Here is a 21,774-nt window from a genome sequence, read left to right as displayed (position 1 = left end):
TTTCAAAAAATCGAAAAATTGCAATTTTTGAACCCGAATAACTTTTGATTAAAAATAAAGTAGCAATTCTGCTTACCGCATTTGAAAGTTTAAGTCAAATTATATCGGTTTTGATTATTTGCATTGCCAAAAATTTATTTTTTTATTGTTAAACTAATCTATAAACACATAGTGTTTCCCGTGCCTAATACATGCGTTTTAACGCATGCTACGTAGAAATTGCCTCGCTTGCACTCGTAGCTACTCTACCTACTCGTTCGATTTTAAATGAGAAATCATTGAAAACATCACTCACATACTAGGTGTTTATAGCTTTGTTTAACAATAAAATAATAAATTTCTAGCAATGCAAATACTCAAAACCGATATAATTTGACTTAAACTTTCAAATGCGGTAAGCAGAATTGCTACTTTATTTTTTAATCAAAAGTTATTCGGGTTCAAAAATTACAATTTTTCGATTTTTTGAAAGTTCAACCGCGGTTATATCGAAAACTATGCATTCTACGAAAAAACTTGTAGGAATATTTTTTGCTTAAGATGACCCAAAAAATACAAAAAGATGTTTTGTTTTGCGAGAAATCGCTGTTATGTAATTCCTCAAGTTCTTTGTCTACAACAATCTTATCGACATCCGGATCAACTGTTACCCAAAAAATTCGTATTCTGCGGGTCAAAATATATAAAAAAAACTTGGGTAAGTCCATCTGAATTAAGGAGGCCGTTGTACCCCCCCTGGCGACAGGACTATATAGCATTTGACGGCTTTTATTAGTTCTATATTAATATTCGTGCTCTCCATTGATTGCCACAGCTTCTTCAGTGGAACGCTATCGTAGGCTTTCCGTAGGTCGACATGGAACAACCAAATGGAATAAATACGATATCAGTAAATAGAGCCTTGTTGAAAAAAAAATGCTTGAACACGTCGATTGGTATTTTTGGTTGCAAATTTTTTGCAATAAAACTTTTCATAGTTATTTGAACCTATTGCAACTCCACTGTAACTCCACTAAAACACTTCCTCTTTGGTTTCTCATCTAGGAGCTAGTGAAAAGTTTAGTTTTAAGGACATTTAACATGAACATTTGCGTATTGCCTTCTTCTTTTTTTTACATTAACCTTCAAAGAGGTGATTGTTAGCAACTATTTTCTAATTACTATTCTATTTTTTTTTTAATTTTTAAAAATTTAACTCGTTGTTTAATAATTGTGTTTCGTCAGATGTTTCACATAAAAGTTTGTGGTGTACTATGTATGGATCACTCATTATCTATACTTATTGTATATCTGATTACATATATAAAGCGGCTGATAATTGCTTCACATATAAATATAAGGATTTAGCATGATTTCTCCTCGTTTTTCTCGATTTTATAAATTAAACATCTTAATACATCAGGTGCACGTCGACTTTACTTGATAATTACAGAGTAACCTCTCACATAATTCAGGAAAACGAAAAACAGCTTCTACATTTACGAAGACCATGATTAAATTTGCATGGTAAGCAGAACGTATTTAAAATAACCGATATTATATCACATTAGAGAGCGGAGAGTAAGAAATACACAGATAAGTTAGGTAAATTACATACTGTACATAATGAAATTACACCTCAGTTACTTTTAAACGTTTTTATGTTTATGTTAGGGTTATAGCGGCCTTAAATAAGATGTTCGCTACTTGCTTTGTTTATACTAGTGTTTATGAAAGTGTTTACATGTGCGAAGATAAATGTTAATTACATGAATCCTTCAGGGGTTTTTACGTTTATGCAATGTGAAGTGGGATCATGAAATGTAAGGATAAACATTTATCCATATTATTATTATTAATAATAAAATAATCAAAATTAGTGTTACAAAAAATGATAATTTATTGTGAATTTTTTGGTTAATATATTAACTTAAGTTATTATTAGACCTTGAGATCACATTTAAAAAAATGTATTACCTCCCTCATGACACTTTTTTTGATTATTTCATTCATAGGAGATTCTGACCAATAGGAAGCTACATAAATCTAAATTAAATCGATAATTTTTGATAATTTCCCGTCGTCAAGTATATTACGTCAGATGCCCTTCGTTGCTACGAATAAATACATTCAGTGACATTAATAAGCATTAATGTTTTAAAAATTATAAAAGTGATGACTTTCAACCGTGAAATATTTATAACAACTGTGTGTTTAATTGTAGTAATCTGTACTTACATAAATAAATTACAATAAAATTTTGGTTTTGAACAGTTTTAATCATGAAATAATCGCAACAAATTGCACTCGATCTTCAAAATTAATATATAATTTTTGCCATCGTGACACTTTGAAATAATTTCACTCGCGTTCGGCTCGTGAAATTAAAACTGTCAAAGTGACACTCGGGAAAAATTCAATAATTTTAGATCTCTTGTGCAATTACTACTGTTAATTGGGTGGAATTACCGGCGGTATTAAGAGCATTGGAACAAAGCCGAATAGACTATAGATGCGCAAGTTTGATAAAACATATTATACAACAACGCAACAGCATCTGCTAAACTTCATGACTTCCCCGTTAAATATAGAATTGAGCGAGAAATTAGACAGTCTTCCCCCAACTATTTACTGCAGCTCTGGAATATGCATTTAAAAAACTGGATTGGGCTAAAAGCGGAATAAATATTGATGGTGAATATCTGAGCCACTTGCGCTTTGCAGATGACATTTTCATTATAGCCGAGAGTTTAAATGAAGCTCACAAAATAATGAAAGTACTAAAACAGACAATAGAACAAGTAGGCCTGAACATAAACTTTCAAAAAACAAAATACATGGCCAATTTAGTTCCAAGTGATGTTACGAGAGTAGGTAGGTACAAAGTACATCCGGTTTTTAGCTATATCTATTTAGAGCATGAAATTAGAATAGGAAAAACAATCAAACTTGTGAGATCCAGCGTCGTGTAGGCTTGGGATGGGCAGCATTTGGCAAGATGCAAGATTTGCTTGAAGAAAAAAGTTTAAAACCAATGCATACTGCCGGCAATAACATGTGGTTCCAAAACCATAACTTTGACTAAACATTCTGCGAATAAATTGAGAATAACCCAAAGAAAAATGAAAAGAGCAATGTTGGGAACAACAAGAAGAGATATGGTACCAAATAGAATAGTGTGAGAGAGTACCAAAATGACCGATCTCATATAAAAAATTGCACAAGCCAAATGGAGATGGGCTGGACATGTAGCACGTTTAAATGATAGACCAAAAGTCTCATAAAATGGAGACCTAGAGAAGATAAAAGACATCTAGACCACCAAAAAGATGGATGGATGACTTCTTGGAGAAAAACAGTGAGGAATTGAATACCGAAGGCACAAATAGAGAACAATGGAAGAATATGGAGGATACCTATATCCGACAGTGGATGCAAGAGGTTAAGGAACGATGATGATAACACTTTTAGAAGTTATACTTCTTTAGGCGCGATTGAGAGTAAATTTTTATTATTCTGGGAGCATGCGCACACAGACAGTATGGAGTTCGTTGCTAATCTTTCAAGTTAGATATGTATCAGCGCAAGTAAGGTATGAAAAAAATGTATTAGTGTTTTTAGTAAATATATTAATTATAATTTTTGTGTCTTTTGATTTGTCTTCCTCGGGAGTAAGATAATATAAGTATTATTGAAAATATTCATTCAATTGATCTATTTATCATCGTGATTGTAATTATGTCCGAGAAATGATCGTATGTATACACAACGTTGGTAGCTCATCGGTAGAGCACTTGCCTAGAGATCGAGAGGTCCCGCTTTAAAATCCGGGACATTTCATATCCTTTTTTTTAATTTTTGATATTCCTTTAGTTCTTTCTAAGATTAGTTTAATATTTAAATACAATACAAAAAAAATTGTTTAAAGTAAATATATTGATTTCGTTGAAATCATATAATAGAATTATAACTTCTTACCTGCGTACAAAGTACACACACATTCTTTTTTTATTCAGTTATTCATGTCGAGGTGGATAACTTTTCTATTTCGGAATATTTTCGGGAGGGAGGCGTTTCGTAAATATAGAGGTTTCTAAACTTAGGTGCGTCCGACAACTGGAGTACCCAAAAATGTATCGGACAATATGACCAGTAAATTGTAAGTATTTTTATCAAATAATCCTGCGAAAAAATCCTCATGTATTACTCCATAGTGCATCATAAAGAGTTATAAAATTTATAGCCTCACAGATGATTTTCTGGCACACAGCTTCATTCAAGGTTTCTGGTCTGGCTATCTGGTTTCGCTTACTACTATTCTAGTAGCTATCATCTTATACTTTTTCTTGTGTACTAGTGAGATTCTTCAATGATTTGCAAATCCTTTCGACAGGATCCCACACGACAAGTCTATTAACATTCTAAAAACAAAGAACGTTGATACCCCTGACATCAAAATAATAAAAAAATTATATTGGAATATAAGAAGGGATAGATATTGTTAGGGGTATAAGAAAGCAGTATAATGTATTGTTACTCCTACTGTTTTACATAATATACTATTTTGTATCAATTTATCAATCAAAGATAGAATAAAAATTAATTTTTTTTAATTTAACGCGGGCACATAAATTTGATACACCCTGTATATTGATTTGTAACTAGTTATTAGAAGGTAGCTTTTAAGCAGTGGGTTTCTCCTTAATGAGTTTTTCCTGAAGAATTAAAGACATTTGTAAATAAGTGAAGTGAAAAACAATTTATTTCGGATTATAATTTAAAAAAGATTGTTTGTTACGGGAAAGGTAAAACCCACAGGTAATTTTAATTATTAGTTTTTAGAAAAATAAAGGTAAAGAGATTTGGAATTTCAAGTCTGTTTGTTTAAACACAAGAATTTTTGTATAATTTCCGAAAAGTGATTAGTTTCAGTAGAAGTATTGTTTGAAAGAATGCCTGGGTTTTTCGAATGGAAAAGAGAAATGTTTCTGATTGGCTTGGCAATTTGGAAGGGGAAAAGAGAGGTTTTGAATGTTCCGACAGTTTGGAAAAGAAAGATTATTGTGTGGTCGGTATCCGAGAAAGGCAGTCGAAAGTTTTAGCGTATAGTTCAGAAGCAAGTACTAGTGGTTTGTTTGTTAGTGGAGAGTAGCTGAAAAGTGGAACGAGAGACAAATCAAATCGAGAAGAAATACCTCTTTGATTCTGTAAAGTCCAGGAGAGTAAGTTACAAGAATTATCGTTATTAAAATTATTTGTGACACCAAGTAAAAAAGATACTTGCGTCTCAGGAGATTATTATTGAGAGAAAGAGAGGAGAGAGTATTGGAGTTTATTGAACGAGTACTGGTCAAAAGCGGCCTGGCTTGTATTTCGGAGAAATAGTTGCTGGTATGCTGCTGGATTGATGCTGAGAACGGAGAGGGCTTTGATTGGTAGCCTAACATAATCAACAAGGAAGAGCTGTTTGGGTCAAGAGGAGACATCATTGTGTGTGAGTCAAAAAGGTCTGTCAATAACTTATGTGAAAGATGTTCTTTATAATCAGAAGTTAAAATATTTGCGTAAAAGCATATGAATTAAGGTTCCAACATTTCAATAATTTAATAGGAAGTATAAGTAGTTTTGCAAATACCTAAATTTGTTTGTTTAGCTTATTTTATAAATGGTATCAGGAACAAAGCGATAAATATTTGTTTAAATTAGATTAATTATATGGTAAAAGTTTCATTTGGACAATTATGCCCACAGGATTTAATTGATAGATTTTCAGAGCATTGCTTTTGATAATAAAGTATTTGTATGTGCTTAGTTATGATTTTTCTATTTATTTCCTTTTCCTATTTTATCCCGATAAGGATCAACTAAGAGATACTGAAGCCACGAGAAAGGATAAGTATAACCTAAGCTAATTTTAGTTAATTTTTATGACAAAAAGGCACCCTGAGGTTTTTTATTAATTGTTTATGTATGATTTGTGTCAATTCAATAATTAATTAAATAAATACTCAATTAAAATAAAAGTAATAGAAAGTAGAACATAACAATACATTAAAATTGTAAAGAAGGTATGATTATAAGTTGCATGAAGTAGGGTTTGGGCGCGATTTATGAAGTGAAAGGAAGCGAGCGGTGTGTTGTATAACAGAAAATTCCAATAAAATCAAAAGAAAAACTGCTATCAGACTAGCTATGATGTAAGAAACTGGATAACGGAATTTTGGGCAGTTAAAAAAATAGAGAAAACGAACACATGTGGTAGAAATGATAATGCTTGAATGGATGGGCGGAGTGACAGAAAAGGATAAAATTAAGAATGATAATATTGAAGTGGCATAAGTTAATGCAAAAATGGAAGTAATGCAAAAGTTGGTTCGGACCTGCTCAAAGTTGAGACGATAATTTTACATACAAAGAATGGGCGATTTGCAAGTCGTTGTCGGGAATAGAAAACGAAAACCTAAAAGTAGGGATGGCGGTTGTTGACAAAACACCGGTTTTGGGTTATACCGTTTTTTTTTTCACCTACAGTTTAACCTGGCGGTTATAACCGGTCAAAAAACCGGTTATTCCAAAAACCGGTTTTCGGTTTTTTACTCAATAGCCAATACCCAATAGGTTACATTTATATTGAGCTTTAGTTTGCGATACTCCATTTTGATCGATGTCAATTCATATCAGTATAAAAATCAGTCATTAACGTTGTCAAATCGGTTTCGGTCAGCTTAAAATTTCTCATTCGTGCGTGTGGAATTAAAAATTTTCCCATTTTTTTTCTGAATTCATTATTTTTTCCACTTATCCGGTTTTTCATCCGTTATTACTTTAAAATGAAAAAACCGATTATAACCGGGACAAAAAAAACAACCGGTAAAACCGATTATTGCGTAGTAAAAAAACCGGTTTTAAGTTATAACCGGTAGGTTTTTTCCATCCCCAAAAGTCCTGGGGGAGACGCTAAGACAAGACATCTCGGTAAAGACGATTGTTATTTGTAAGACCCAAGATGGACATTTTTGTAAAGAAATGAAATTAGCGAATCGGACGCTAATTAGGGGGAGAGAGAGCCAAAGATAAGGCTAATGATTTCAGGAAATATTTTTACTTAATAAACCAGAGTATTTATTAAATTAATTCATTATCGGACATGTAGGAAATTCAGTATAAAATATCGGTTTAAAATGTATTCGTATTACATATTTTCGTAATAACTACATATAGGCTTGCTGCAAGTATAAACGTCTTAAAATAATACACGTGTTTAACGTCAGCAGACCCGTGGGTGCAATATACCATTGTAAGAGAAGAACTCGCATAAATAAATAAATCCAACACATTTCAGACCATTTTCGAAAAAAGTATAAGATAAAAGATAAACCACTTCAGTAAACAATGATTTACCTGAGCGGCATCTCTCTTCTGTGCTACCCCACGCGCCGCCCCTGTATAAGATAATAACTGTGATATGATGTTTCGCAACAGGGTGTGTAGGAAGCGACCACTTCAAGTTAAGGTCAGGGGCGGTACTAATTTATTTAATCTTGTTTGTGCTACCGCTGCTGGAAATAGTTGTTTACGAGAAAATGGTAATAATATGGAGAAAATAATATCACTATCGTTTAGGGACATTTTCAAGGGAATCATTAATGACGGGGAGGAGCTTTTTTTGGTCTGAGTGTGTTAATGCAGAGATGTTTGGATGTAAACCAAGAATTCTATTTAGGTCTCATAGATTTTGAGAAGGCATTCACAGTATAAAAAACAGTATGAAATCTTAAAAAGCTAAAACATCGACAGTCGTGACATTAACATCATATCTAGGTTGTACTGGGGGCAAACAGCAAAATCAAGGTTGACAATGAGTTAACCGAAGAAATTGAGATTCATCGAGGTGTACGTCAGGGTTGTGTGCTTTTTCCACTACTAATAAATATAGAGCGAAACAATATGTCAGGAAGCGCTCCTAGAGCAAAACATTGGTATGAACAATAACTTTTTCTTCATGTACCACGTCCTTTCAGCACGTTGGTTACCATCATAGCTATCTTAATTTTATTCACTGCCATCCTAAATAGCATGCTTGTATCAACGCCATACCAATCTCGCAAGTTCTTCAACCATGAGGTTCTTCTTCGTCCTGGACTGCATTTGCCTGCTATCTTGCCTGCATAATATTTTTGCAGCAACCTATATTTGGAACCTCTCATTACATATCCGAAATACTCGAGCTTTCTTTTCTTGATGCTTTTTATAATCTCAGTAGTCTTGCTGAGACGTTCTAATATTGTGGAGTTTCGAACCTTCTCCACCCATGAAACCTAAAATTCCTCTATAGCACCACATTTCAAAAGCCTCGAGGTGATTTAGATCGATTTTATTCGCATTCCAGTACTCGACACCATAAAGTAATACCGAAAACACGTAGCAGCGAAGTAGGCGGATCCTAATTGCCAATTTTAGGTATTGAACATTAACGGAGAATTAAACACTGATGACACGCTAATAATAACAGATAACCTAGCAAATTTACAGTATTTGCTGGAAAACATAAACACTCATACCAACAAGTATGGTTTAAAACTGAACATCAAAAAGACTAAATTTATGATTGTAACAAAGAAGCTATACACCAATGTGAAGTTAATCATAAATAATATTCAAGTTGAAAGAGTTACGTCCTACAAATATTTAAGGGTTTGTTTCACTGATACGAATGACCAAACAAGAGAAATTAAGTGGCGAATAGAAGACAATCATTTATCAAAATGAAAATGTTCCTATGCTGCCAAGACATAAATTTGAAATTGAGAACGAGATTGTTAAGGTGATATGTTTTCTCCGTTGTCTCTGATGTACGGCATGGAAGCTTGGGCACTAAAAGAGATAAACATCAAAAACATTGAGGCATTCGAGATGTGTTGATATAGTATAGTAGAATAGGGAAAATACCATGAAGAGAGAGTAACAAATTAAGATGTTTTGCTGAAGAGAGGGAAGGAATGCGAAGTCATAAAAACCATACAAACAAGATAACTGGAATATCTAGGCCACATAATAAGAGGGGAAAAGTACTCCTGCTAAGTCTCACAATCCAAAAGAAAAATGTCGGGAAAGAGAAATGTGGGATGCAGGAGAATATCCTGGTTGCAAAATTTAAGGGAGTGATACAGGAGTAGTTCAATACCATTTTTCAGAACTGCAACCAACAAAGTTAATATTGCTAAAAAGAGCTGGAGTTGTGATTTTCAATTCTTGGAGCTTGAATGGTTTTTTTGTAACTTAAAATAAAAGAAAAATGATCGATTTTACATATATATAACGCTAACAACATTTTGTGCTTAAAAGGAACTTTCAAATGAGCACTGTTAAATGTCGGTTGCATTTAATCTAAGCGAGATACGGCGCCAAAAACTGATCACTCATAATTAGGGGTACGGAATTTTCGTTTTTACGAAATAGATGCGAATTTCGGCGAAATTTTGAACATAAATGCGATAAATGTGAAATATGGAGTTTTTGTTTATTTCCGCGAAATAACTGCAGGTGCTTAACTCACCCCTAAATAAGTGAGGTAGTTACGAAGGTATGGAAAGATTTTACGGAAAGTTTCCTATTGTAATTTTTGAAAGGATTGTTTATTGTTGTAACACGTGTTGAAACAGAAGGATCTTTCATCGTATAATATTGTAGTGACAGATCGAAGAACAGCTCTTGAAAAGTCGAATGTCGAAATTACAATGATGTTAGCTTTTAATTTAATTAATGTTTTTTGTTGTTTTACTCGTAGTTAAAAATAAATGCGAAATAAATGCGAAATTGTGTAATTTTAAAAAAAAAATAAATGCGAAATTCATGTTTTTTATTTGCGAAAATTCCGTACCCCTACTCATAATTTTATGAGCAGTATGAGAAAAACGAGCAGTATACACCGCATCCACCAGAATTTAAAGACATCGTTTTTTTTTCTACAATACCTTTTATTTTAGTGTTATTTTTATTCTTCAAAAGTTGAACTGGCTTAAGATGCATGGTTTTTGAAAAAAAAAAAAAAAAATCATATTATAGAACGCATTTTAAAATTTTCTTAAAAATCTGCCTTTTTCTCCGCGTAAAAAAAATTATTCAATAGAAAAATGTAGGGGCTTTTTTGAAAAAAAATTTGATTTTTCATTTCTGTAATATAATAGCTGTCAGAGATATCACTAAGTTAGGTTGATAGCGCGAGCATCACCTTTGTTACCCATTTAACCGTTTACCTTTTAAAAACTAAAGACTTTGAATTGAAGTGATCAATGTGATTTTACAGTCCTCCAATTTTTCTTTAAAATGGTTTTTAAATGGATACGGTATGTTTAAAATGAAAGGAGTTGTAAAAAAACCAAACAACTTTTATTTTTCAATTTTCACAATAAAAGGTGAAATTGAAATTGTTTTTCTTCAAATTTGAAAAAAATTTTTTACATTTTTTAAGTAAAAGAGATGAAACGTAACAAATGTATGAACAAACGGGTATCAAACATTTGAAGGCTTTTACGAAGGCTTTTATGAGCCTTCGATCTTCCAAGGATCTACTAAATCTGAATACGAATTCAATAGGAAAAGGTCGGACGGACAGATAGTGTGAATTTAAGGTTTTTCAGCTGAATAGTATTAGATAGGATAAGGGCCAATATATTTCAGCATTATAAAAGTGTCAACTAAGGCCATAATAGAAATTAAAATAATTAAAAAGGCTGGGATGAAGTAACAATTTTAACCTAGGGATGAGCCACACTAGACCCCCTTGGCCGAGTGGAAGGGTAGTAAGCGCCCATCATATTGAACCTAACCTAACCTTCTATCCATGTTCTTCTTTGGTATGTAATTTGCAGTAGCAGATACAAGACAGCAGACAAGTCATAATAAACGATGGTTATACAATGAAATTGCTTAGAAAATACAGGATACGAAACGAAAAATATTATATCAGCTAAAATCAACATCTTACTAAGGTGTATGGAGTACAGAAGTAATAAGACTAAGACATCAGTTAGATGATCAGGAAAAGTATGGAAAAAACAGACTACGTACCTACCATAAATTCTAGGGGGAAAACCAGATAGAAAAATCATGGTTGCCTATCTTATCTACCTTCAAAAAAATTTAAATCGACGAGTCGCTTTTCACATAATAAACAACAAGAAAGATAAGGCACATTTTATTGGTATTATTTCGTATAAAAGTTTTATTGGTTTAGTTTCTTTTTAATCGACAACTACCAGCCGTAATAAAAACAATTTTTAACAATAACAGTATGTCAATATGTCCTGGTTTTTGGTGAGTTCAGACTGAGTGGGAATTGAATAATGTTTTTCTCCCTGCGGGACTTGATTTAGTAGATTTCTTAAATTAAAATTGTGTCTGCTTTTTAAAACTGGATAATAAATTTCAAGTAAATAATGAAACAGATGACAATTTTAAAAATAACATGTTTTGTTTGGTACATTTCTATTTAAAAAAATATAATAGACGGTAGATGACAAATTGGAAGTATATTCCTCAGCATAGAGATCGACGGAAGGAGTTTTTGGAAGGTTGCTTACATATTATGTCCATAGATGGACGATAGAAGGCTAAGAAAAAGGAAATTTCTAGCTATATCCGTTGTATTATAATATTAAAAATTCAAATAAACAGAAGAAACGAAATAGCTAAGAAAAAAACTTTGATGGTTTCTTAGCCTTAGAATCTAGACAGTAATTAATTAGGCTTCAAAGAATTAATTAGAAAAAGTAAAAACAGGGACGAACTGGTTATTCTATTAAGGCCATCGGTACATACTTTGCAAATATTTTACGGCTATCCCTACTTTTTCTGCCTTTACACGGCAAATTACGTGTAGAATTCTCAGTGGTATGGATAAGTAAACATTACTACTATCATTAACTTTAAAGAGGGGGCTTTTGAATGTTCTTGGATAACTGTTATTTGTATAATTGCAAATTATTAATTCAGGTAATAAATATGATAATTTTTTCACTAATGATGTATTCAGTGATTGTAATAATTTATATACTGTACAACAAAAACTAATACTCAATCGAGAAAAGAGGAAAATTGTTAAAGTGATTTTTAATAATATGTTGTTACTATGAAACGCTTACAAATTTGAACATCTTTAACAACAAAATACTTGGATCACAAAATATATCCTGGTCAATTATCTGCTTGGATCGTCCATAGATAACAAACAATTAACTTTTTATTAAGTTCACGTCTTAAATCAATTATTTATCAAATACACTATCAATATTATTTAATCAACAACTCAAAATATTCCCGATGCTATGTCAAATATTTAAAATTGTCACTGTCTTGTCATCATATTCTATTTGACTCAGTGCGTTGTATGACAAAGATAGCGAATGTTCGATTTGGAAAATATCACCACGGACATGGTTTTTTTTATACCCTGAAAAAACTAATAAATATTTTTAAAAAATTTAAACGCTGAATGAATGACTAAATTATTATCGAGGGCCAGAAGTCCTTTAGAATAAATAAAAAGTTTCTTTTGAACGAGATATTTGAAATTAAAAATCACACTACATTTTCTCTTAGTTTTTCACCCCTGTAACTTATTAAAATAAACATTACAGAAGTTTTCATGGACTTTCGGCCCTCGGTAAGAACGTAATATAGTTCATTCTGCGTTTAAATTTTTCAAAAATACTTATGGGTTTTCTCAGGATTTGAAAAAATGAATCCCATTTAAATAGCATTAGAGCCGAAACGATGTACCCATCCCCTTAATGTTAAAATTGTGCATCTTGCAAGTATACATTCAAGTAAATAATACGAATATTTATTTCTTATAATGCCTATCTTTTAAACTTTCTAAACAATGAACAATTATTTTCGACTGACTAACTAGACTTTGTTTAACTTCACAATGCTAATGTGTTTAAATACAGAGTGGGCAAAAAAACAGTCCTGCTCGATATTTGGCAGTAGTTATTAGATTTTAAGAAAATTATGAAACAGATCGATTTTTATTTTTATATTACAATCTTTTGGCATATATTTGATGCTAGTGACGTCATCCATCTGGGCGTGATGATGTAATCGATATTTTTTTTAAATGGGAATAGAGGTCGTGTGGTAGCTCATTTGAAAGTGTGTTCAATTCTCTATTCAGTAATATAAACATTAATATCATTATTTATACAGGGTGGCCAAAAAAATAATTTATGAATTAAATTAATTGACGCAAAAAGGATAATGTATGTAATTTATTTAACTCAAAATACATTCTACTCCTGTCAGAAAATAGAAAAAGAAATGTTTATTTGGCAAATAAACATTGCTTTTCGCTTAAATTAAATGTTCAAACTGCCAAGAGGTAGGTGAGAGGCTGTTTGTGATTTCATTTAAGCGAAAAGAAATTTGTATTTATAAAGTAAACATTTTTCTCTATTTTCTGACAGCCGTACAATGTATTTTGCGTTAAATAAATTACATGCATTCTTCTTTTTCAGTCACTTAATTTAATTCAAAAATTAGTTTTTTGGTCACCGTGAATAAATAATAATATTAATGGTTATATTACTGAATAGAGAATTGAAAACCCTTTCAAATGAGCTAGCACACGACCCCTATTCCCATTTAAAAAATCATCGATTACGTCATCACGCTCAGATGACGTCACTAGTATGAAATATATGCCAAAAAATTGCAATATAAAAATAAAAATCGACCTGTTTCGGCATTTCAAAATCTAATACGTACTGCTATATATCGAGATGGACTTTTTTCTTTGGCCCACCCTGTATATTAGTGACTACTGCTGCCTTCTTAATTATCTTTAGTAACACATATATAATTTTAAGTGAGAAAGTTTAAATAATAAAAATAATCTTCTAAATTGTGTTATATTAAGTTCATTAAGTTAAGGTAAATTAATTGTATAAATGAGGAAATAGATCTTCTTCTTCTCCTTCTTCTACTTCTCCTTTTTTTTCTACTTCTTCTTCTTCTTTTTGTGTAGACATGACTCTTCCTGTTTTTTTTAACGGACCTCCAGTATACTGCCGTGCTAAGCCCAAAGGCGGTAACTGATTTTTTATCGAAAATGAGATTTTTGTATTTTTAGGTAGAATAGGGTATTTAGTATATATTTATAAAGTCTTTGGAGTTGTAAAAGCATTATATTTTAAATAAAATTGCAATTTAGTTAGCGGTATCTACACATTTCAGTTAAAATACTAAGCCATTTGGCGGTAAATGTTAAATACTATGGCGTTTTGAGGGTATCTGCTACAGTTGCCGTCCATATACCTTAGCATATTGCACTTACCGCTAATCTACTTTAAAGAATGCTACGCCTACATTTAGAAACCGCCAAATCGCCTCAGTGCCGGATTTACCAATTTTCCGCCCTACGCCAGTTAAAAAATGCCGCCCTTAGGTTAGCTAGGTAAAAACAGCAATAAAACCAGAATTTTAAATTTAAATATTTATTTTCACCACTATATGAACTATAATAATATTATATTAGTTTTCGCCGGGATTTCATAGCCGCAAACGAGTTTATAATATTATCAAAATCTAAGCTTGTTGTCAAATCAGATTCTATCGTCAAAATTGTCAATGCATTTAATCGCTCTTGTTCCATTGTTGATCTTAAATACGTCGTTTGAGGGTAGAAAATGAGCGCTCCGCCGAACAAACTGTGACAGCCATAGCAACAAATATACGTAGGGCGATTTCAACGTTGGGGAAAACTGCTTCCAAATTGTATTGTCGAATGTGCGAGAGCATATTTGATAAAGTGCATTTTTCGTATTTTATGTCTGTTTCTTTTAACAGTTCCGAGAAATACAAACATTCTGTTGGAAACGCATTCTCCAGATCGTCCTTATAACATTCCTGTAGGTACCTGGCACTTTTGATTAACTGTTCTTGCGAACTTTCTTTTATAACGTAAAAGAATCCAAATTTTTTGAAAACACTGTCATATGCTTCATATCTTTTGTTCAGTTCATAATTGAATAGTATTTTGACTTTCCAATTTCGGACATAATGTGATTCAGAACCTCAGTCGACATTAAGTCGATAAATTCTTCACATATTGTAGATGAGAGGTATGAAGTTTTACCACTTCCCGGATTTCCGTGCTGAGATACATGCGTGGCTAAAAACGGATCAAATTCCGCTATGAGCTCCAGACATATCATGAAGTTTCCGTTGTTTGGATTGCCGAATTTTTCAACTGTTCCTCTAAACGGTAAACCTCTGGAAGCCAATTTTTTAGTCACTGCAACCACCCGCTTTAACACTTTTCGCCAGTAATCTTCTTCGAGTCTTATTTGCTGACACAGCAATGAATCAATTTGGTTTTGCTTTTGTTGACGCCGCAATAAGGTTACTTGGGATTTGGCGTGTTCGTGGGAGTTTTCATGTAAATTCAAAATTTTATTTACATTACTCCAGTCATTTACGCCATCAGTGGCCATTTTTGAGGTTCCTCCGAAAAGACGACATGGAATGCAAAACAGGGATTTCTTTGATGGTGAATATATTAAGTATCTACGAGGTTGTTCTTCCTCATTGGCAAGTTTCCGACGGAAAACGTTCTTAGTAAGATACCATGTCTTATTGCCAATAACAGTTTTTGTTAGTGAAAAATCCTCATCTGTATTTTGGCATATTTCATTTGGTAAGGACAACAAATAATCGATAGTAGCATCGTTGGCCTTCCATTCGGCAGGGTCGTTACTGATAACTGCTTGTAAACATTGTGGATTTACTGAAGCTGATGCACATGCAGATGCTTCTATTTTAGATTCTGACCCTAGAACAATAAAATATGCGAATATGCAAATATGCCTCTAAACTAAAAATTTGCATTTTGATCATCGAAGATGGTATAATATTGTAAAACTTTCATAAATAAAATTTTACATCAAACATTTTTTTGTAACTCTACTAATTAAGGATTTATGAAGTCATTTCAAAATTGTAATTTTTTTATTTTCCCCCATATCATAAACGAGATGGTAATTTTAAAATTTGTATATTGAATGGGTTGCATATGTGAGTCCATATTAAATATAGTAATGAAACACAGACTTACTCACAATCATTTAATTATACTTTGACGACCGGTTTCGATCTCTACAATATACAGATCATCTTCAGGTCGGCGTTACAAGTAGTTAAATGCTACAATAAGAGAAAACTTGTGTTAGACCAGTGTCTGATTGAAGAGATGTTAATAGAAAGCCAAATTTAAAAAATTTTTTTATAAAATTTTTTGAAATAAAGGTTTGCAACTGTTGACATTTCAGAATATTGGTATATACAAAGTCAAACCTATGAGTAAAAATGCTCATAGGCATGTATGTGCAAATGGGTGCATACAGTTTGAATTTGTTGAGATTAAAATTTTTAACCATTAAAAAACAAAATAAACATAAACTGACTTAAATATGCTTCCAAATTTATATGAAATATTACTACTTTGAATTTGGAAGCATATTTAAGTCAGTTTATTTTTATTTTGTTTTTTAATGGTTAAAAATTTTAATCTCAACAAATTCAAACTGTATGCACCCATTTGCACATACATGCCTATGAGCATTTTTACTCATAGGTTTGACTTTGTATATACCAATATTCTGAAATGTCAACAGTTGCAAACCTTTATTTCAAAAAATTTTATAAAAAAATTTTTTAAATTTGGCTTTCTATTAACATCTCTTCAATCAGACACTGGTCTAACACAAGTTTTCTCTTATTGTAGCATTTAACTACTTGTAACGCCGACCTGAAGATGATCTGTATATTGTAGAGATCGAAACCGGTCGTCAAAGTATAATTAAATGATTGTGAGTAAGTCTGTGTTTCATTACTATATTTAAAATTTGTGTTTACCGTTTTAAAGTTACCCCCAATGATTTTTTTTTTGATAGGACTAACAATTATTAACAGTTACGTACGAAGAAACGAAGATACCATATAAGTGTCGAAAATTGAGAAAATGATGTTTCATTTCAGCCCAAAATATACAGGGCAATCAGAATCAGGGCATTCCATTTAAATGAAAATTTAAAATATGCCAAAGAGCCAAAGAGATGCCCAAAGAGTCAAAGAGTAGCAATGTAGTTAAAAGACACATTTATTCACATAATGACATAATCGATACTCACTCTCACTTGGCTCCGTGTCCATCGCTTCCGCATTATCTGGTGGTATAGGTACAGCAGACACAGCAGTAACAGTCTCCGATTCCGAATCCGAATAATGTGTTTGCGCTTTGGAAGTTGTAGTTGTAGGTTTAATTAAAAAATAGTTGTTTAATTTTTTTGTTTTGTCTAAAACTGCATGAAGTTTTCTCCGCTTTTCCTCAGCAAGCGTCTTGTATTGCGCTCCACTTAATCGTTTTCGGCCGTCACTCATAGTGTTGAAAATTTTGCGACACTGGACTCGACACTTTAAACAGTTTAAACTAACTGACTGGGATGAACAATATTGAATATTGTTACGACTTTTACCCGTCGTATTTTCCGTGGGTTCTTCGTTCTTCAATAAACCAACAACTCACTTTAAAACTTTAAACTACTACTTTATTTCAACAAGTCCACTTATAAGTATAACAATACTTGCACTATTTACCTACTAATATTTACAGATTTCTAATACTCAATACTCTTCACTCTTCTACTTCTTTACAAATAATAACTAATAACACTTACTTAACACTATCTCACTACTAAAACCACTCTGTCTAGCCAATCTGTCTGCTAGTCACTCTCTCACTCATATCTTCAACTGTCTGGTGATAGCACACAGCACACAGCTGTAACTGTTCGCTTTATATACCTACCGGCAGGGTTTCCTGAATGTTCTAGGAATTTCCAGTAGTTAAGTAGTTTACTAGAAAAATCGAGACGTTCACTTACGACTTCCTTTGACTACTATCAGTAGCGCGGCTCTTATCTAAAGCGGCTTCTTTGCGGCAATCGCGCGGCAGATAAGCGGTATCCTTTTGTTACAGTCAGATAAAATAATCATTCCCAACAATTGTACTTCTGCCCGACCATGTTACGGCGGGGCGGAGACTTTAGATTTCATTGGAAACCTACCAAACATTCATTCATTTTTAGCTGTATTATACGTAAAATAGATTTTGGGTGATGGCCCCGTATATAATTTCAGTTTAAGAGTTTTCCTGATAATTGTTTGAAATTTTGCCGCCTCCCCAGTTTTGCCGCCTTACGCCTAGGCGTAATTTGCGTAATGGGAAATACGGCACTGAATCGCCTTAGTATTACGAAGTAAATTCGGCCTAACTTTACAAGGTTAAATTATTGTGTTAGTTAAAACAGTGGTGTTAGTAAAAGAAATAATTAGCGAGGATGATGAGAACTTTTCGAGATTATTATATCTATTGAAATGTATTTTCATTTTTGTTTATAGTGTTCCAAGGATTAACTAATTATGTTGTCCTAAACAATATGACTCTGCTCCAAGTGGATGATTTATATCTTGAATTAGGCAGTAAGAGATTTTCACACTTAAAAATATTCCTTTTTTTTTCATTAGGTTTTAAAAACTTAATAATATATCCACACGCTGTCCACAAGCATTTTTAGAAAAAGAGACTTAAAATATTTTGTTTTTTTAGAAAATCAAGTAGAGTCGAGTAAGAGTTGTGAAACACGAGGTGAAACCACTGAAGACAATATTATAGAAAGAGGACATTTTATTGTAAAGTGATTACAAGAGGTGAAACAAAATTATGTTCAGCCTGTACAGGCGCAAGGTTTGTTTCATACTTAAAGTTTTCTGTAATTAACCCTTTGTTGGTCGTACATGGGATTAGCAGTCCCATTGATTGCATTTTTTTTGTTTAAATACAAGCTATTATCATTGTTTAACTAGACAATATCTAGTAGTCTAGTTATACAATGTTATTATAAATGGGTAAAACACAATGTGATCATATTTTAATCATAACATATAACTAGTTTGTACAATACAACTAATAAAATGTTAAAATTTGCCCTAATTACATTAAGTAATGGTATTTTAATACCCAATATGATATTGTGAAATACCCAATAATATAACAATGCATAATAATATTAGGGTAGGTGTCGGCTATCATAAAATTTTAAAGCTCTATAATAACATGTCGTAAATAAATAGCGAACCTTTGTCGCTAAGAATATAATAGCTGAAAATAGAAAGTGAAAAGTATCGTTTACAATCACATTCACAGTTCAAGAATTCTTTAAAACGCTTAACATCAGCAGATAACAATCTGAAGGGATTCTGTTTTTTCCTAGTATAAGTACAGTTTCGCCTAAATTATTAGACGCAATATAAAAGATTTTATAAAAAATGTTAATTATGAGGTAATACCATTGTAATACTAAATAGGTTTTTCGGTATGTACCAGACACAAGATATGTTGTTCGGTTGTCTATTTAATTGTCTATATTGAATCACAAATGGAACATTATTATTAATGAACCAATATATATTTATTGACTCTTGAAAGAAAACAGATATAACGACAACTAAATATTGTCAATTTGTTGTTGTCATTTTGTGGCTCAACAAAATAATAATATTTAATAGTACTTTAATTCTTTCAATTTAATAAACTTTAATACACAGAAAAGCTTTTTTTTCATATCAATCACAACTGTAAACCACATACCGCTAATAGGCTTAGTATTATAGTAAGTTTTGATAAAACGTTTTAGCGGTATCTACCTCTTTTTATATAAAACTTTGTTTTAAAATATAATTAATGGTGCCCTTAATAAACTGGAGCATATATCCATGCATTAAATCTATTAGCTAGTCCATAAATCCCTAACGGGCCAAAATTTTAGCATTCAATTTTAAAATCGATTTTGCCACCATTTTTTCAAATGTTAGTTACCGCCTTTGGGCCTAGCACGGCAGTATAGTAGGTCGTCGTTCCATCGTTTTCGTGATCTTCCCACTAAAGCGCTGGTTTCCTCGAAAGCGGTACCGACAACCTGCGATCGTAACACTGCGATGAATGACATCATAAAAAACTGTACCATGCAAAATAATAGCGTTGGTTTCCAAGGATGCGTTGGAAGCCACCTCTTGCTGAGCTTGCACATTCCATTGCCGCAGTGAAGAACCTTGAATTTTTCACCGTAATCTGACGTAATTCATCGCAGTGCTACGGTCGCTGTTTATCGGCGCCGCTTTCGAGGAAACCCAGGCTTAATCGTAATTAAGCAACCGTCTCTCGCCGTTCTTACTGCTCTCTTTGTTGTCATTCGGTTTATGTGGTCGTTCCATTCGACTCTTCTGTTTCTGACCCAGTTATTAAAGTTTTCCACGTTGCATCTCCGGCGGATATCTGTAATTCTAGCTCTGTCCCATAGTGTCTTACCATTGAGTTTTCGAATGGTTTTCATCTCTGCTGTTTCTAACATTTTTTGTCCTCTCTGTGTCAGGTCGTGTTTCTGCCGCGTATGTCATTATTGGTCTGATGACTGCTTTGTAAATTCTGCCTTTCATTTATTTTCTGATATTTTTATTTCTCCCTATTGTTTCATTCAGGCAACCCACGGCTCTGTTTGCTCTATTTATTTGATCTTCCACTTCTGTTTCGAGCTTTCCGTAGCTACATTAATGTGATGCCTAGATATTTGAACTCCATCACTTGTTCTATTATCTGATCCTCAAGCTCTAATTTACATTTTATCATTACATGAGATTTGCTGTTTTAATCACGCACTTTGTATTTTTTTGGGGAAATTAACATGTTCAATTTTCTGGCGGTTATGTTACATTGGTGCAGCATACGTTGCGCGTTGTAAATCTTCACTTTGAGTGATTAGTATTGCATCGTCTGCATAAGAGATTATTTTTAAGTTATTTTTCTCCTATTTGGTATCCTTTTTTAGTTCTTACTTTTTTATTATTGCATCCATGATCAGGTTGAACAATATCAGAAATATCTGATATAGAACATTATATCAGAAAATATAATGTATTAATTTACTTGGTATGTAAAATTGAAAATATTTCATAATTAGGGTAAGTCTCAAATTTTAGTACGTCGAAAAGCTGAAAGGAAGCCGCCTATCTGAAACAGAATAATATATTGTCACCGCTCCCATTTGCATGTTAAAGAACGCAGATGATTGAAAAAGTCGATTAAGTATCCTAATAAACTCATTTAAGTCCACTCAACCATTTAAAAAGTGCCGAATGTCATGTTAAGCACATATTTTACGCCGATTTGAGAAAAAACTGTAACTCAATCGGTGGTTTTAACAGAGTATCTGAGATATTTTCTTATAGTGCGGTCAAACTTCTATCTAACTTTTTAAGACTTAAAGTTATCTTTTTTCAGTACCAGAAAAATATATGCTTACGACTTGAAAAGTTTTTTCGGAAAGATATTTTCATTATAAATAATTAACAATAATTAAAATAGACGTTTAGCACGGTTCTAAAGCTGTTTGAAGACATTAAAAATAAACTACAAGTGCAGTAATAAAATAATTTAATTATTAATAAGACTTCTACTTTCATACAGATTGCTTTGAAAATTGGAATTTGAACAGCGGAAATATAGTTACTTTCCTAACAAGTGCAGAAAGTCATACTTTTCCGCACGCGACTGCAGTTTGTCGAACGACGCGAAGCGGGAGTTCGGCAAGCAGTCGGGTGCGGAAAAAAGACTTTCTGCAAGAGTTAGGAACAATATTTTTTCTACGAGTCTTTAAAAAATGACCAAATCTTAATCAATTA

General features: G+C 32.6%; 1 protein-coding gene across 1 annotated transcript; it reads right to left on the bottom strand.

Annotated features, from left to right (window-relative positions):
• Nucleotides 1–14,375: 14,375 nt before the first annotated feature.
• Nucleotides 14,376–18,271, bottom strand: LOC126881070 (zinc finger MYM-type protein 5-like). The gene is made up of 2 exons (XM_050645097.1): nucleotides 17,169–18,271; nucleotides 14,376–15,811 (listed from the first exon to the last, which is right to left on the bottom strand). Exons 1-2 carry the CDS (start codon nucleotides 17,416–17,418, stop codon nucleotides 14,994–14,996), a joined length of 1,068 nt encoding a protein of 355 aa, XP_050501054.1. The 5' UTR covers nucleotides 17,419–18,271; the 3' UTR covers nucleotides 14,376–14,993.
• Between the last annotated feature and the right edge of the window lie 3,503 nt (nucleotides 18,272–21,774).

This window comes from Diabrotica virgifera, chromosome 3 (genome assembly GCF_917563875.1).
Source record: "Diabrotica virgifera virgifera chromosome 3, PGI_DIABVI_V3a".
NCBI classification, from domain to species: domain Eukaryota; kingdom Metazoa; phylum Arthropoda; class Insecta; order Coleoptera; family Chrysomelidae; genus Diabrotica; species Diabrotica virgifera.
The sequence above is the reverse complement of the archived record's forward strand: the minus strand, read 5'-3'. Positions and strand labels throughout refer to the sequence as shown.

Excerpts from the sequence above, each read along its gene's own strand:
- LOC126881070 (XM_050645097.1), bottom strand. The coding sequence starts at position 17,418 with ATGAGTGACGGCCGAAAACGATTAAGTGGAGCGCAATACAAGACGCTT. Across the intron at positions 15,812-17,168 it reads GGACACGGAGCCAAGTGAGA|GGTCAGAATCTAAAATAGAA; the intron begins GTGAGTATCGAT and ends TTATTGTTCTAG.